Source organism: Acinonyx jubatus, chromosome B1 (assembly GCF_027475565.1).
Source record: "Acinonyx jubatus isolate Ajub_Pintada_27869175 chromosome B1, VMU_Ajub_asm_v1.0, whole genome shotgun sequence".
NCBI lineage: Eukaryota > Metazoa > Chordata > Mammalia > Carnivora > Felidae > Acinonyx > Acinonyx jubatus.
Window position 1 is genome coordinate 2750349 of NC_069382.1, and position 18752 is coordinate 2769100.

Here is an 18752-nt window from a genome sequence, read left to right on the forward strand (position 1 = left end):
TCTGTCAGCTGATACGCCATTTTTCTCATTTGTCTACATTGTTTTTATGCACACCACTTTGTTCCCCATCCACAAACTTATACATATTCTCTAGAGGAGCTTTGCAAAGGTAAAGTAGCAATACAAGCACACTTTTATTGTCTATCTTTAAGCTCACTCTGTTCTAACATCAATATATGGCTCTCACTGTCTATAAAATGATGTGATAAAATGAATTTGTTTTTTTTTCTTAGTTGAATTCCTAAACTACGGAATTAGCAAGCCAAAGGAGGCTACCAGTATTTTTAGAAGCAATCACAAAGTTGTTTCTATGAACTGTAAGCATTTCTTCTGTAACTCCTGTTTCGTACACAAGGAAAATGGTATGAACTGTGACTAACGAAACTGCTTCTCTAAACCAGGTAAGCTCTAAGCACGCTGACTTCTGACTCTATTGTCAAATTGCTAAGCACGCCCCCCACCTGGGGAGACTTATAATCAAAAGTTCCCATATACACTCAACATTAACCCAATCTTGCTCTAAATTTCATATTATCAGAGAAAAAAAAGTCTACTAGAAAAAATTCTATGAATGATTATGTGTAAGTAGTTTTAGCAGAGAATAGTTTGTTAGTTTCAGCATTTTCAGATACTATATACATATGCATATATATTAATAGACGTATAAAACATATATAAACATATATGTGTATTAGCATAAATGAAAACATGAGATATATACATACTTCTATAAACACCACACAATAAATGTTCAAAAACTAACCATTTCGATTAATACCAGCTTAGGCTTCAATTTTTTTATAGTAGTAAAAATGAAAAAAAAACAAGTGAAAAGTAACCCGGCAAGAATATGACAACCAAAGATTTAAAAGGTGGCAGGCATATTCAAGAGAGGAAAGGATTTAAGAAGAAAAAACCCCATCAAGCTGTAAGGCAGACAACTGTGATACGTGGCTTCAACTCATTTGCAGAACTGTAAGATCGAGGTATTAACACAACGTGAATGTATTAATACACTGAATTAGAAATAGCATGTATTTTGCACTCGATCTCTTTTACTTACATTGTATAAAATACCAACTTTATTCTGTTTTCCTCATTTGCTTATCATTCCCCCAAACAGTCTTCTCTGTTGATTCTAAAATGCAGGTTCCCAGGAGAAGCATATCTCAATACCGAATCCATGACCGACACCTGCTTGAAGGCCAGTGCGTATGAGCGGAGGGGATGAGCTCTCCAAATCTGAAATGACTTCAATGTGTGCATTACAGCACAACACACTTTTGTTTGCTTACCAAGGTGAAGACGCTGAGTATGCTAGTATAGTCCGGAGACAGAAAACTGAATAAAATGGATTTCTTTTCTCAAGGACTGGAGGACGCACAAGACGCTGACTCTTCCGGATGGTCTCTTGGCGGAAGGAAGTCATGAGCCAGGGCTATTGGAGAACTCTAGAGGGAACGCTTAGTCCCCGTGAGCTGCGCCAGGAAAAGCCTCACACCTGGCAGCGCTCAACATGAAGGCCTTGAAGGGTGGGGAGAATGTGTCCAGGCAGAGGGAGGGAGGGGACCTGGCAGGGGAGGGGCAATGGCACAGATAGTAAGGTAGGGGCATGGCCGATGTGGCATCGGCACGGCGCAGCTCTTGCAGAGACCGGCAGTCTGGAAAAGGGTGAGGAATTAGGTTCATCTCAACGGCTGTGGTTGGGCACCAGGGAGGGCAGACCAGCTGCCAGTGGAGACAGACACCGATTCATCAGACGGAACATGGGATGGGAAGGAGAGACAGGCGACACTGGTGTGTGTGTGTGTGTGTGTGTGTGTGTGTGTGTGTGTGTGTGTGTGTAATACAGAGGCCATGACAGTCCATGCTGACTCCTGGGGCACAGAGGGCGTGATACTCCATGCTGACTTGGGCGGCACAGGGGCCATGAAAGTCCATGTGGACTCCTGGGGCACAGAGGGCATGATAGCCCATGCTGGCTTGGGGGACACAGAGGCCGTGATATTCTAGGACTTGTACCCCTACTTCTCATCCTTGCAGTGCATAGTATTAGCATCCCAGACCGTGGAGTCTTAAAGCATGTCCCCTGCCTCAACCTTGATTTGCATCTTACGAAGACTTCCAGGTGGCCTGTACCCACACCCCAGTGGGAGAAGCAGATAACACTGAAGAGAAGTCTAAATACTGTGCACCCGGTGCACAAATGCATCACCTTGACGCAAGGTGCCACCAAAACATGGCGGGCACCTGGAATTTATGGGTAGTCCAGGGAAAGGAGGCAACGGGAACCTAGTGGAGGGCAGCTATGTGCTCAGGGACTAGGAACCAAGGAAGCAGGAGTGCAAACACGAGAGAGTGAGGCAGGAAACATACGGGCAGATCTGTGTGTTTCTGCTTCACAGTAGCACCAATGACCAGAAAGAGTCTATGTTGGGTGTTGATTTCGTTCCTCTCTGACACTAGAATTCCATAAAACTTGTAAAGACTAAATTAAATTCTTTACAAAAGAAACTGGTGTGGACCTAAGATTATTAACAAAGGTCAAATGACTCAACATGATACTACCAATATCTAAACAATCCAGGCATTAGCTGTGGCTTCGGCCACCTTGCTATTAATTCACTTCGTTTGCTTATCCAGCTGACCCTTGAACAGTGTGAGTTTGAACTTCAAGGATCCACTTATACATGGATTCTTTTTTTCTTAATACAGCAAAGTACTGTAAATTTATTTTCTCTTCCATATGACTTTCTTCATTACATTTTATTTAACTTAGTTTGTTATAAGAATACAGTCTGTGATACATATGACCTACAAAATAGGTGTCTATGTTATCACGTGATAGTCCAGGTGATTTGGACTGGGCTACTGGTGCGTGCGGATTAGAAGGGGCGAGCAAGCAGGAAGGCACTGTGACGCTTCCGGGACCAGCTAGGACAGATGCAGAGGAGGACTGCCTTAGAGTCCACCCCATACAATAGGAGGCTACTTACGAGACGGGCCTGACAGCAATCCACGAAGAGGAGAGAATGGGGCCATCTACCATGGACATTGCTGAGAATAAATGACACAAAATCATTTATGAACCTGCGGCTCAAATCCTTAAAGAATGCAGGGAAATGACCTGGTGGCTGGCCGAGGTCAGATAAGAATGGACACACTGGACCATGTGAGTTTCAGGTCAGGACGATGGGAAGATCAAAGTGGCATTCCAGAAGCGACGGCTGGGCACCAGGAAAGTACACAACCCTGCTTCTGGTCCCAAAGGCAGAAGGCCTGGGGCATGGCCAATTTTATTTCAGAGGTGTTGATGAAAATACAGTAAGTTTGTTCTTCAGGATGTTAAATCACTGTAAAGCCTCAAGGAAGCCCACAGGAAGGAGAGTACAATTTACACTTGAGTTCCCCATGCGGCGGGGTAATTTCCCTTGCTAGGGCTTGTTCTAGATTGTAGACATGCAGTCGTGTGCTCCCAGCTGTGGGCCTCTCTGGGAATTGGCTCAGAGGACTCACTTTATATCAGAGAAGGAGCCACCGGTGGCGATACGTATGGAGCCCACTGGTCCGGTCACACACCACAAAGCTGAGAAGCTCTCCGCCTGGCAGAGTGGCAGATGTCCCTCCAAAGGCATCGCTGTGAAGCCAGCTTGGAGACGACACGGTGGGGATGGGACTCCATTCTCCGGGACAAGGTGACCACCGGAAATCAAGGGCCCTACATGTGCTGATCCCCCGTGGGTGGAGAACACGGGCCCGGGAACGGAGCAGTGGAAGCAGGAATAGCTTCCTCCCCTCATCCCAGGACCGACGCTCCCAGGTGTACAGGCTCGGCGGGTCCAGGTTCTTGGGGAAAATGTTTCAGCAGCGGAGACAGGAAGGGCCCCATTACATTTGGTGCCCTACCTGCTGCACCGTCCCTGCAAGAGCTCCATGCCAAGGATTAGCCAGCAAGCAAAAAGCCTTCATACCTGGGGGTCATCGCCCCAAACAGGAGCAAAGAAAGGGGCGGAGTGCTGTACACAGTGAGAGAAGGGAAGGGCCCATGGCGGGGGCGGGGGGGGGGCATGTCTTTGTGTCCCCTTGCCCACATAGGATAAACAAGGCATGAGTGAGAGGGGTGATCAGGCACCGAGACCCTCAGGGAGGTGGGTCTGGGTCTCCCTGCCTCATCAGCCACCTAGAGCAGCAGAGAGCCTGCGACACAAGGAGAGGGGGATTCAGTGGGGGCAGGAGAGGAGGGCGGCGTGAGAATGGGAGTTTTCCTAGGAAATGAGACCAACTGGACTCCTGGAAAAGCGGTTCCCGGGTGGGCAGAGCTGAGGGCAGACCCCACACTGTCCCACCTGAACATCCTCTGCAGAACAAGGCTGTCATGCTCTGGTTGCGAGGCTCCCCGCTGCACCCCCTCGGGAATCATCCCCCCTGGCTGCCCCCCCTCAGGAATCACCTCCCCCACTCCCGGCTGCACCCCCTCAGGAATCACCCCCCCCGGCTGCCCTCCCTCAGGAATCACCTCCCCCCTTCCCGGCTGCACCCCCTCAGGAATCACCTCCCCCTCCCAGGGCACCCCCAGCCGCAGTGGAGGGGACGGAGCCCTGTCTGCTTGTCCAGTAGAGGAACAGGTGCAGGCTGTCCTGGATCCTGTGTTCCCTGGAGAAGCAGCCAAGGCCCCAGGCACTGCTCAGTGTCCCCCTTTCTCTGCTGGGCCCCCTCCCAGGGGCCCCCAGGGCACGTCCCCTCCCACACAAATCCCCACCCACCCTCAGCTTCCAGGACAAAGGCTGCTTCGTGGTAGATGTGAACCAGGCGCTGGAAGAAGGTTTTGTGGGCACTTGAGATACAAGACCGTATCTGTGGTGAAGAACGCTGAGTGCTAGCACTGCTCCGTGAGGTGCGCCTGGGGATTTGCGCAGAATTGACACCAAAGTTTACCTGAAGCTACTTCACGCGGCTTTCCCTTGTCTTAAGGGTTTCAGGAACCGCTGTGCTGTTCTGACAGGCACGCTGCTGCCTGACTCCGGGTAGCGTATCTCCCTCACACTAATGGCCAGGGGCTGGAGCTCAGGGTCCGCATGGACCGGCGGGCTTTCCTCTGTTCAGAGGCCACACGCTGTGCATCTAATTTCACATGGGCTCCTTTTAAATGCGCAGATACACAGATGATGAGGAAGCGTCTGTGCCGAGAAACTGGATTAAATCCAACGATACAGCAGAGAAACACTGTATTGGTCAGGGGTCCCCAGAGAAACTAAGCCAAGAGGATGTCTGTATATCTATCTATCTGTCTATCTATCATACCTATCTACCATATCTATCATATCTATCAATTATACCTATCCCTCTATGTATCTGTCATATGTATCTATCTACCATATCCATATGTCTATCATATCCAGTTACCATACCTATCAAATCTATCCTATCTATCTATCCATCTATCTACCTCTCATCTATCTACCTACCCTATGTATCGTATCTACCTACAATATCTATCATATCTACCTACCATATGTATGGATCATATCGAATCTATCTACCATAACTACAGATCATATCTAGCTATCCTATCTGTCTGCCTACCCACCTACCCACCCACCTACCTATCACCTGATCTATGGACAGAGATGACTGTAAGGAATTGGCTCACATGATTAGGGAGGCTGAGATGTCCAGACCCAGGCGCCCCAACGGTGTAAGAGCCAATCCAAATCTGAGTCTGCATGCTGGGGATGGAGGTCCCGGGTTCCAGCTCAAAGCCTGTCAGGCAGAGAGACAAGCTCTCCTTCACTCAGCCTGCTGCCCTACAGGCTCACTTGACGGGGCTTCGCTTCATCATACTTTGCAGGTACAGTATTATTGTTATAATTTTTTACAAATTAAACGTCTGTGGCAACTACGCATCGAGCTCTTCTACAGGCACCACTTGTTTTAACAGCATTTGCTCACTTCATGTCTGTGTCACATTTTGGTAAATCTTGCCACAGTTCCATTTTTTTTCATGATTCTGTTATGTGATCTATAATCAGTGATTACGACTTGCTGAACGAAAGCTGAGGTGACGGCTAGCACTTTTTAACAATAAAGTATTTTTTAATTAAGTTGTAGACGAACATTGACTTTTAGATCTAATACTATTAGGCACTTAGTAGATTATGGTATAGTGTAAACATAACCGGTATGCAGTGAGAAACCAAAAAACCTCATTTGCCTTGGCCTTACTGCGATGTTTGTTTTATGACGGTGGTCTGGAACTGAACCCACAAGATCTCCAAGGTATGACTGTAGTCAATCCTTTGACTGATCGGACGAGGCCCACCCACACTGGGGAGGCAAAGTGCTTTACCCAGTCGACTAATTCAAAATTTAGCCTCCTCCCAAAACAGCCTTGCAGACATACCCAGAATAATATCCGATGAGGTATGCAGGCCTCCTGGCCCAGTCAAGGTGACACGTAAAATTAACCATCACAAGCATCGTGAAGATTACACATCCATGGTGTGTCTGTAGTACAGCCCGCCAAGAGAGCAGGCATGCTGCTGTGCGACCGTCCTCTGTTCCCCTGTACTCAGTGCTCCATGGAGCACCACCTTCCCGCTCAGCACAAACGCAGAGGCCCGAGTACAGGAGAAAAGGCCAAGCTCATTGTCACCCACTCCCATTTACAAAGCGTTCACTGCACACAGGAGATAGTTCTGTTTCTGTACAAAACAGAAATGCTGAACTCAAATTATTTTACTGAAATAACTCTGAGTGCGAGCCTGAAATAGATCTTGTTTTTACCACACAGCAGCACATCACAGGGAACATTTCCTTTAATTTACCCCCTGCTAAAATTTAAATAGCTATGGCAAATTGCATAAAACATGATTTGTGGGAGTGCAGTTCATCAACATGTGTGACGGATACCAACTGAACGTTATTTCTGTGACAAAACAGACCCAGTTAGTCCACGTGAGTGAGTGTAGGAGGCGAAGCCGTAAAATGCGGGCCACCACTATAGCAAACTCATAACTGTTCAGACACGATATCCAGGCAATGAGTTTGCTTCTTGGCAACCCTCCTCAGTGCTAGAAGTGGCAATGGTCATGAACTTCATTGAGAATAGATTATTTTCCTTTCCTTTCTAGTCCATAACAACAATATGCTAGAATGCGTATTTTAAATGTATACAATGGCATGGTCTATTATACTATAATAATATTTAAAAATAATTTTAATGTATTATTAAATGTAAGATTGGTTTACAAAACATTTTTTTGATTCTCAATACTTACTTTTGTAACTTATAATAAGTAATTTAAAGTATAGAGTGGAAAAACTATGTACTAAACCTATGTTAGATTTCCATATATTACTTTATATGTATATTTTTTCATATATATTGCTTATATGATTTACACATCTATAACATACATATATATGAGTTATATAGATTATTTAAGTATTTGTAGATTATATGTATAATCATAAAATTATATAATAATTATACATACATTAAGTCTTATACGGTTTGTTTAATAGGCTAGTATGGCTTTAGACATCTGCACTATAATTATTTATACCATATTTTTTTATATTTTGGATTTTTGAACAGGTTATACATATACAAAAGTTTTAAATAAACCTTTAAACAAAATATCTCCCTTCCCCTCCATCACTTTCTCAGATATCTAACATACTTCCCTAAAACACTGTCATTTTTTTACACTTTACAAGATACGTTCTCCAATAATTTTCTTTTTTTTTTATGTTTATTTACTTTAATTGTGACAGAGAGAGAGCACAAATGAGGAAGAGATAGAGAGAAAAGGGAGACACAGAATCTGAAGCAGGCTCCAGGCTGAGTTGTCAGCACAGAGCCCGACATGGGGCTCGAACTCACGGACCATGAGATCATGACCTGAGCCGAAGTCGGTCGTTTAACTGACTGAGCCACCCAGGCGCCCCTCCAATAATTTTCTTATGGTAAATTATGAGTTAGCATATTGTCTCTCTTCTCTCTCTCTCCATATATATGTGTGTGTGTGTGCATATATATGCATACATATGTATATATATATGTATATATGTATATATATGTGTATATATATAAATTTACGTTTATAATTTACATTAGTTGATATTTCTTTTTGCTGCTCTTGAATCATCGGTGGTGTTCATGTTTGTATTTTAGCCTCCAAGTTTTGCTCTGTTCTCCCCTTGAAAGTCTGTGATTCCCAAGGAGAGCCAGGCTGTCCTCTGTGCCTCCCCTCATCAGTTAATGTAACACAAACTCTTCATCTAAAGACAGAGTTCATCAAGCATACTATGCAGGCATCTTGAGGGGAGGCCATCCGGGCCAATGTCTCCATGGGGTCACAGCTGGGAGCAAATACAGAGAAGTGGGGCTCCCCCGGGACTAAGAACCAGTGTGTTGGTGGTACACAGGTAGCTGGGATGGACCTGAGGTCCTCCCACATGAAACCATCTCAACATCACTGTGTGCGGGGGGGGGGGGGTCACCAGGAGAGCATCTATCAGGCAGCTCCTGTGACAGAGAGCACTGTCCAAAGCAGCAGAGGCCATGGGCGTCTCACGGTAACAAGTGTGATGCAAGATCTGAGGACCCCAAACCTTTCGTATCCCCTAGAACACCTGGGGAATTCTTAACCTCTTGGTGCGAGGGGGGTGACGGGCAGGTAGCAGGTAATGTGGGGCCCCTCCAATTATAGCATGCTGTTAGGATGTTGTCTCTGAAGAAATCCAAGTTGATTTTAAAATAAGAGAATGTGGCATTTCTTGCACATCAAGGTTCCTCTGGGGTTTGTAGATGAAGAGACAAGCCAAGATTTCAGACATGGTGTTATGTGCATTGAAAATTCTGGAAGGATACATAAGGAAAAGCTGAGAGCCACTGCCTTTAAGGAAGTTTCCTGGCCAAGTCAGAAGGTGAAGAGAAAGGACATTCACTATCCTTACATATTTTATCATGAGCTCTAATATTTATTTATATAATGAAAAGCCTTACTTATAGAAAAATCTCAGAATTAACAAGAAAAATGTGTATGAAAATAATGGCTAGCATTTCTCATTCTATGTGCTATGGGATTTCCATGTTTTAAGTCGTGAGTTCTACAACGAGACTTATGAAGGAAATGTCATTACTATGCTCTCCCTTTTTTCTACATGAGGAAGCTGACACCCTTTAAATAACCTGGTCTAAGTTATAAAGCTAGCAGATGGGAGAGCATATACCCAGGGTAGTCTGGCTTCACATCCTGTATTCTCAAACACCTCACTATGTTAGCTAAGACCACGCATATCAACACCCAGAAAGTTAAGTCATATGTGATTATCAGCTCTATGAATTTTTTCTGACAATGCAATTCACAAATATCTATTAGTTTAAAGAAAATAATGCGATTATTTATATTTTTGACAATCACCTTTACACACGGTTTTTATCACTAATTGTTACTTTAATATAGCACTCTGGAAATACCAACTTCTAGAATGTGAATGTCTTCTTTTGATGTAGAACATTCTCTAGAATGTTTAAATCCTCAAATCTTGTATTAGTTATTTGTTTTCATTATCCTTCTGACTTTGGAACGTTATTTGGTCAAAAGATAACATGTGGTCTTGAACTGGAGATCTTTCAAGGGTTGATGGCCGTCCACGTTTCCATAACATCTCAGGGTATAGTGATTAATAGACTATTGGGATTGTAAACAGAGTACTGATTACAGCTAAATGCAGTTAGAATTAATGCTGTGCGGTCATTCAAACTGAAATACGACACGTGGAAGAATATTTATATTTTAATCGAGAATACTTTCAGTTCTTAATAGTCAAGGATCCACAGTTTAGCAAGGATGCCAGTCCCTCTCGGCTTCACACTAGAAACCTTAGGATGTGTGTCTTACCACTGCTGGAGTTAATTCCTGCAATTTTCCCTGTTGGGAAGTGTTTGCTATTTCACTGAGGCTCTTAGATTTCACCAAAGGCAGTAGCGAGTATAGGTCATGTGGAAAGGATTACACCTCTACTGTGCTATCTTGAATAACTGTACAGTCATGTAGAAGTTCAATTAAAGGTCAAGTCGAAATATCCAAATGTCAGGAAGGATTCAGCAATTATCTGTGCATTCTAGTCCTAACCTTTGTGTGGGGTGTGCAACAGAATTTCTTATTAAGAAAAGCCATCAGTTCCCCATCCCATCCGATGTTTCCACCAAGGAGGAATCTTGCACAGTTTACAGATAAGTAAGGATGCTGGTGCTGGGCCCGCCTCACCCCGGAAGTCTTCAGTGCCGCGACTACTTCCGCTCACAAGGAGGGTGCAGCCATGCAATGATATGTTCACTTGAGCTCAGGACACCGTCACTGTCACCCTGCTTACGGTCTTGGGTTGTAAGATGCTTTTTAATGACCTGTCTCAGTGGTCTTGCTATGCAATAACTTCTCAGTACACTTTGTCAGTTCCTGAATTCTCTACGGCGCACAATTAGAAGACACGGCATTCTATCTCTTTGCTCAAATCCCCAGAGTAAAAGTGAAGACAATAAAATCCCATCTCTGCAGATTGATTTGTCTAGTTTTCATCAGTACATGCATGTACATATCATGTTAAAGATTTTAATAAACTCAGCAACTGACGAAGGAACCACTAAGACATTTGAAGAACCATTTCACAGGAGAACTCAAAGAACAGACACAGACAATTAGCAATGCTGACATGAGTTTTATAAGAGACCCTAAAGTCATCTATACCCACTGGGCGACAATCGATCGTGTCCTGTCTACACAGAGTTCACAAGTGTGTCTGTAGTCAGGGATCACCTGCCCTATTATCAGTTTCCTACAACTTTCTGAGTAGTAAAACAGTTCAAGGAAAATGATGGGCACAGATCACTACTTCATCCGTTAACCACTTAGAGTGAGCTGGGCTTTGAAAAAATAAGTAGTGACATACACACACACACACACATATACATACATATACATATATACACATACACATATACATACACATATATACATAATACATATATATATATATTTTTTTGTTTGCCAAGGCCGACTTCAAAAGTTTTTCTGACAGTAATTTACAAATTAATTCTTTCTTTTTAACAGCTCCCCTCGAGTAAAATAATCCAAATAAAATTGCCACCATTTTTACTGTATTACAGTACTTTGTATCATTTCTTAGTTCCCTAAAATTTTGAAACTTACGGAAAGTATTTAAACTTTGAAAATGGAAATAGGTAAAACACAGATTTATGCTTTATTCTAAATGGCTACAGTATATTTTCTTAGATTATAGTTTAAATAGTTTCTTTGTAATAATTGTTTTTTTTTGTATTAATAAAAATATATGATTGGGTGTATTTTATTTATTTTTATTTATTTATTTTTGAGATAGAGACAGAGTGCAAGTAGGGGAGGGACAGAGAGAGAGGGAGACACAGAATCCAAAGCAGGATCCAGGCTCTGAGCCGTCAGCACAGAGCCCGATGCGGGGCTCGAACTCATGAACTGTGAGATCATGACCTGAAGTCAGACACTTAACCAACTGAGCCACCCAGGCACCCCCGATTGGGTTTAAAATGTAATTTCCTGGTTATTTTCATAAAGCGACTATCTGTTCACGGCATGTGCATACAGTATAAGGTTGACCTTGAGAAGACTTCTCTTGACTTACATTCAAGACAGTAACAGGTTCTCAATCTTGTTAAAAGTAACTTCAAATCAGTTTGTGGCTCATTGAATGTATGGCAGTGTATGCAAGTGACAACTTAAATATATCTTTTAAAGTTTCATAATTAAGTAGTTTTATAAATTAATTTATAAAACTTTTTAATATGAGATAATTTTATTGTATCTGGGGACACATATTTAATCTCTTAGCACAAGAGAACAATTTCTTTCTCTTTGTCAAACACATACAAGATCTACACTGAAGACAGAGGATTTGCACCCATCATTTGTATAATCCGAAATGAAGAATTTAACATGCTCCCAAGCCTCTTTCATGTTTCTTTCTTGAGTCAAACTATTTGATTGTTGATCTAGAGAACACCAAAGTGTGTCGTGAAAGGAAAATGGTGTGTGTGTGTGTGTGTGTGTGTGTGTGTGTGTGTGTGTGTATTGCCAGGTAAAACAGATGTGCCTATCTATAGCTATTTTAGGTGCCCTAAGGTCTGGATACTATGAAGATCAATTTTCTTCTTTGTACTCTGAACAATGATTCTCTCTCTCCCTTAGTGCACACTCCATTCTTTGCCATCTCCGGAACGTAGGAGGGATCAGCCAAAGCATTGTGGTGTGCTCTGAGGAAGATCAATTTTCTTCTTTGTGCTCTGAACAATGATTCTCTCTCTCCCTTAGTGCACACTCCATTATTTGCCATCTCCGGAACGTAGGAGGGATCAGCCAAAGCATTGTGGTGTGCTCTGAGGCACTGAAGAGATGCCTTTGACTGCCACCCATTCTGCTCCCGAACAGACATGTACAGGTGGGGTTATGGGAACTAAATCTCAGAAGACCCCAAATGAGAGGCAAGCTGGTTGATCTAGTTGTTTGGGCGGGGGGGAGAGTGGGAAAGAATTCTTCTTTTCTCTCTTGGAACCAAGACAGAAGTCTACTTTTTAAAGAGGTAATTATTGAATAAAGACTTGTGGATGGGTCTAGTATCTGGGAGCACAGTAGGAGTATCACTCGTTTCCCAAATGATATTTAAGGATACTTGAGCAGAGGGAGGACCGGGCAGAGGCTGACAACCAGGCAGCTACATCTCAAACCAATCCTTAAGTCAAGAGCAAAATATCTGGGAGGTTTATAAAAGTTTACAAATAGAGATCATCTCAGGTTTTTTATATTGTTCTTTCTACTTCTGTTTCCATTATAAAATTTTGCACAATAGTTGTTTTAAATACCAATCTGTATGTTAAGGTTAAAAGATATCTCTTTCCTACGAAATCCTCCCACATGAAACAATGAAGGTAGAGCAATACAGTGGGGATATTTTTAAAGATGCATCAGACTAAACACGATGCCTTGGTTTATGAGAACACAGAGCCATAGTGCATGATGGAAAACCACTCGCTGAGACAATGGCACCTGCATGTGAATTCAGAGGTGAAGCCAGCATCTCCAGAGTAATTATAACTCACAAATCCCGGACAACATTTATTTTTCTCCTACACCTGAACTCAGAGTAGTATTTTCCTCCAAGTTCATGTAGATTTCTGTTCTCCATGAAAAATAAACAACAACACACACACATATTTTTGTATGAGTGTGTATGTAATGAAGCTTAATTAAATTAACGCAACTCCAAGTCATACTTTGTTCAAAATATTTCCCTTAGTCATACCATAACATCTCCCTCTCAAAGAGATAAAATGCCAATATCCACAAGCATAAAAATGTTTCATAGCTTGTGTTTCGTACTTAGTGTTGCTCTTTATTTTGACCTAATGATGGCACACGTCATGGCAAGCTAGGCTTTCCACAGGTTAAAAGTTCTTTGCAAAAAGAACTGTAAGTAGGGTTCTAATTAAGGAAGTTGCAAGTAATTAGTCCCTATTTTTAAACATTATTGTGACATTCCAAATTTACTTATGTCTAACTCACTGAGAATGGTCCTTGACCACTGCACGCATGCTAGTTTCAAGGGTCGGCAAGCGCGTCGCGGCCATACCTTGGTAAACAGCTTTAAATCCAGGCGAGGCGATGCTGTCATCAGACTGCAGGTGCAGCCACATCTGGTTGCTCATGCTCACAATCAGGTCAGGAACACTGGAGCCAGTGAGTCTGCACAGGACAGAAATGTTGAAACCGTTATTTGAATCGCCAAATATCTCTACTTTTGCTTTGAAGGTCTTGCTGCTTAAACAAACAAGTACAGGTATATACACCGTAAGACCTTGCTTCAAAGAATCCATAGCCACTTGTAATGTGTATTTATACTTCAGCTTCAATATTACAGCCGTTGTACAGTAATTATTCTTCCGTGATCGAATTTTGTATCTTTCATTTTAAAAACTGACTTAGGGTGACCAACCGCCCTTAGTGTCTGGAGCGGAAGTCCTACTCTAGGTGCAGGACGATGAGTGCTAAATCCGGAACCCGTGGTCATCCCGTGTGACGGACGGATATCTCTTACTGCTGTATGGTTGTACGACATCACACCATCGACACGGAAACATCCCTAAGCTGAGAAGTGTTCTGATTCATTCACATAATGCTCAGATTGTTTAGTTTCAATTATCATGTACCTTACCACACCATCTCTTTTAGAAACACATCATAGGATGGAATATTATTCAGCACTAAAAAGAAATGAGTGATTTTATCAAGCCATGAAAAAGAACTTGAAAAGCTGCATACTGTACGATTCCAACTCTATGAAATTATAGAAAAGGATATATATGTGTGTGTGTGTGTACATACACACATACATACACACATATATGCACATAAATATACACACATACATATATGTACACACACACGTACACACACACACACATACGTATATATAAAACCAAAAGTAACCATACATTAAGAGAATATCAACAAGAAGTGTGTGCATAGCTGAAACAGATTTGGCAAGTGTACTGAACTTTCTCTCTGCATATTAATGTCTAGGTCACACCAAATGGAAGTTTCAATGAAACAATCATTGGGCATTAATAAAACAGTCACATAGTGGCTGCTGTCAGCCAGTGAAAAGGAACACTAAATCCATTGACTGAATTCAACACGCTGACAAAAAGCATGCCGAAATAGAAAAAGTGTAAGAAAAAAATCAATTCAACCAAAATAAATGTCTCTAATCAAATAGGAATCTCTGCTTTCAGCAAAGTACTTTCGGGAATAGGAACACATGATTCGCCCCATCAATCGTATCATTTGTCTATCAACCCAACACGCTCACCTTGGGCGGTACAGAGAGCCTGATTGCTCAAAGGCAGATGAACAATAGTCATTACATATGAAGTAGCTCATGCAGTTACACACAAATTGAAAAAAAAAAAAAGAATTACAGTGAGTGATGTGCAGGCGAGTGATGTGCAGTCACTAAAAACATATTTCTTTTTGAAGACTGTTTCTTTGTTAGAGAGATTGCTCTCTTATATTTCGTGTCGTATTTGCTTGTTTGGTTCGAAGACAGTTGTTTTTCTTCCCTTTGCATGCATTTTATCGAAACGTAACATATCAGAAAGTGCACAGAACATAAATGTCAAGTGTAAATGTCTATTTACTTTGACTTATGACTATGAAGCTATAATATTTCTTCTTCTTTTTGTTAGTTCTTACAAGGAATACCTTTTCCTAATCTTTTACTTTCAACCTACTCTACTATATGCATTTCATGTTTGCCTCTTGAAAGCAGCATATAATTGTGTTGTATTCTTTTTAATTATTTTATTTATATTATTTTATCTCATCAGAGAATTTTGACTTTTATTTAGAATATGATTTAATGATAAATTAGTTTTTTGTTTTTCCTCTTGTCAATTATATTTTTTATTTTTTTACTTTAAAATTTTATTTTTTTATATTTTTAATATACATCTAAGTTAGCATATGGTGCAACAATGATTTCAGGAGTAGATTCCTTAATGCCCCTTACTCATTTAGTCCACCCCCCCACCCTGTCCAGTAACCCTCTGTTTGTTCTCCATATTTAGAAGTCTCTTATGTTTTTCCCCCTCCTTGTTTTTATATTATTTTTGTTTCCCTTCCCTTATGTTCATCTGTTTTGTCTCTTAAAGTCCTCATATTAGTGAAGTCATATGATATTTGTCTTTCTCTAATTTCTCTCAGCATAATACCCTCCAGTTCCATCTACGTAGTTGCAAATGGCAAGATTTCATTCTTTTTGATTGCTGAATAATACTCCATTGTGTGTGTGTGTGTATGTGTGTGTGTGTGTGTGTGTGTGTGTGTGTGTGTGTGTGTGTAGGCTCTTTACATACTTTGGCTATTGCTGATAGTGCTGCTATAAACATTGGGGTACATGTGTCCCTTCAAAACAGCACACCTGTATCCTTTGGGTAAATGCCTAGTAGTGCAATTTCTGGTTTGTAGGATAGTTCTATTTTTAACTTTTTGAGGAACCTCCATACTGTTTTCCAGAGTGGCTGCACCAACTGGCATTCCCACCAACAATGCAAAAGAGACCCTCTTTCTCCACATCCTCGCCAACATCTATTGTTGCCTAAGTTGTTAATGTTAGCCATTCTGACAGGTGTGAGGTGGTATCTCATTGTGGTATTTCCCTGATGATGAGTGATGCTGAGAATTTTTTCATGTGTCAGTTGGCCATCTAGATGTCTTCTTTGGAGAAGTGTCTATTCATGTCTTTTGCCCATTTCTTCACTGGATTATTTGTTTTTCTCGGTGTTGAGTTTGATAAGTTCTTTATAGATTTTGGGTACAGATTCTACCTGATATGTCACTTGCAAATATCTTCTCCCATTCTGTTGGTTGCCTTTTAGTTTTGCTGATTGTTTCCTTTGCTGTGCAGAAGCTTTTTATTTTGATGAGGTCCCAGTAGTTCATTTTTGATTTTGTTTCCCTTGCCTCTGGAGACATGTTGAGTAAGAAGTTGCTGCAAGCAAGATCAAAGAGGTTTTTGCCTGCTTTCTCCTCAAGGATTTTGATGGCTTCCTGTCTGACATGGAGGTCTTTCATCCATTTTGAGTTTATTTTTGTGGATGGTGTAAGAAAGTGGTCCAAGTTCATTTTTCTGCATGTCGCTGTCCAGTTTTCCCAGCACCACTTGCTGAAGAGACTGTCTTTATTCCATTGGATATTCTTTCCTGCTTTGTCAAAGATGAGTTGGCCATACGTTTGTGGGTCCATTTCTGGGTTCTCTATTCTGTTCCATTGATCTGAGTGTCTGTTTTTGTGCCAACTTTTAAATTTTTTTATGTTTATTTTTGAATGTGAGAGAGACAGAGTGTGAGTGCGGGAGGGGCAGAGAGAAAGGGGACACAGAATCCAAAGCAGGCTCCAGACTCTGAGCTGTCAGCACAGAGCCCAACGCGGGGCTCGAACTCACAAATCATGAGATCATGACCTGAGCTGAAGTCGGATGCTTAACCAACTGAGCCACCCAGGTGTCCCTGGTCAATTATTTTTTAATTAAATCTCTTACTTAATAGCTTTTCTCTCCCCCAACACTTCAAATATGTTATTCTGTTGTCTTTTTACCTTTTTTGTTTATACTGAGAAGCACTCTATCAATCCTATATTTGCTCTTTTGAAAATAATATTGCTTATGCTGCTTTTAAGATATTTCTTCATCCTGTTTTTCAGAAGATTTATTGTAATGTGCCAGTATGAGGATTTCTTTGTATTATCCTCCCTGGCTTATGGAATTGCTTGAATCTCTACCTAGATGTCTATTGTCAGTATTGGAAAATTGTTAGTGGTAATGTTTTTGAATACTGGTTATGTCCTATTTTCTCTCAATTTCTTTCTTCCAGAACTCCAAATGTACACACACTTTCTGTACATTATTTTTTCCTGATTCAGCCGGGATTTTTTTATTAAACCATCTTCTGGTTCCAATCATATAGATTAATTATAGTGGATAATGTATCTTGCAATTCTTAAACTTCTATTTGACTTGTTATAGATTACAGTTTTCTGGCAAAATTCTTGATTATTTCACTTATCTTTTAAACACATGCACCATAGTTAACTGTCAGAGTCCTGAATGATAACTGCTATGTCAGGATATCTTGCTCCTTATCTGTCCCCTCCCTCTTGGTTGCAGACATTGCGCACTGTTTCTGGACACTTCCGGTAATTTTTGATTGAATGTCAGACCTTGTGCATAAGCCATGCTAGAGGTTCTGTATGTTGTGACCTTCCACTGGGAGTATTTAATGTTCTTCTGGGAGCAAAGTGACCACTTTGACCCATTCCGTCACTGGAATGATTCACAGCTGCATTTCAGGCATGTGGTTTTCCTAGTGCTTATCCCCTTCTGTGTCACAACCCAGAGAACACGGTTTTTAGTAGTAGATCTTCTCCTTGAAACAACAGGTCTGAGACACCTTTGTTTCCTTAGCACTGAAAATTCCAAAAGTTCTGCTGAGCTCTGTAGACCAGTTGCAGCAAAGTTTTGCTTGGGCTCATTCCTTCTGATTCCTGGAAAGTTGGTCTTAGGCAAATACATCAAGGACCAAAGTCCAGCAGATGCCAGGTTCACATCCCCATGATTCCCTTTCCCTTGACATCCTGGACCCCTAAGTCCTCACAGCTTTGATAGCCCAATTCAGGGTCCCCCATATCCCGTGTCTCCCAAAACCACATTCTCTGGGTCACAGACACCTGTTTGCCAGGATGCCCTAAACTGAGAGTCAGACAATGCCCCCGGAAAAGTGATTTGTGAAATCCAAGATTCACCTTCATGCATATCTGTTCTCCCTTGATTTCTGTCTTCTAAAATCCTGGCTACCTTATATTATTCTCTTATGCCTTAAAATTTCTGCTCATTCATTACTGTAATCAGCTCTCATAACTTCTCGGTTAGAGGTTTGGTCGAGTATTTCTGGAGGAAAGAGGGGGTTCCAGTTGCTCATTTTTTTATATGACTTATTTCTCTTCCTTTCTCTTGGATAACATTTTCTAGACTATATGAATATAAGAAGGGAAGTCTGATCTTACTCAGAGCCATTACAAACAGATACTTGTTGTACCTTAAGTTAAATTCACTGCGCTGGGTAAGAAAACGAAGAGAAAAGA

The 18752-nt window shown here is 41.6% G+C and overlaps 1 protein-coding gene across 3 annotated transcripts in view; it reads right to left on the reverse strand.

The window, feature by feature from the left end:
* The window catches only part of CSMD1 (CUB and Sushi multiple domains 1), a 1996605-nt gene that overhangs the window by 441033 nt on the left and 1536820 nt on the right, over positions 1 to 18752 (reverse strand). For all 3 annotated transcript variants that reach the window (XM_027049973.2, XM_027049974.2, XM_053217751.1), the window contains one exon: positions 13687 to 13799. In XM_027049973.2, the coding sequence (XP_026905774.1) occupies positions 13687 to 13799 (113 nt within the window). The remainder of the gene's footprint in view (positions 1 to 13686; positions 13800 to 18752) is intronic.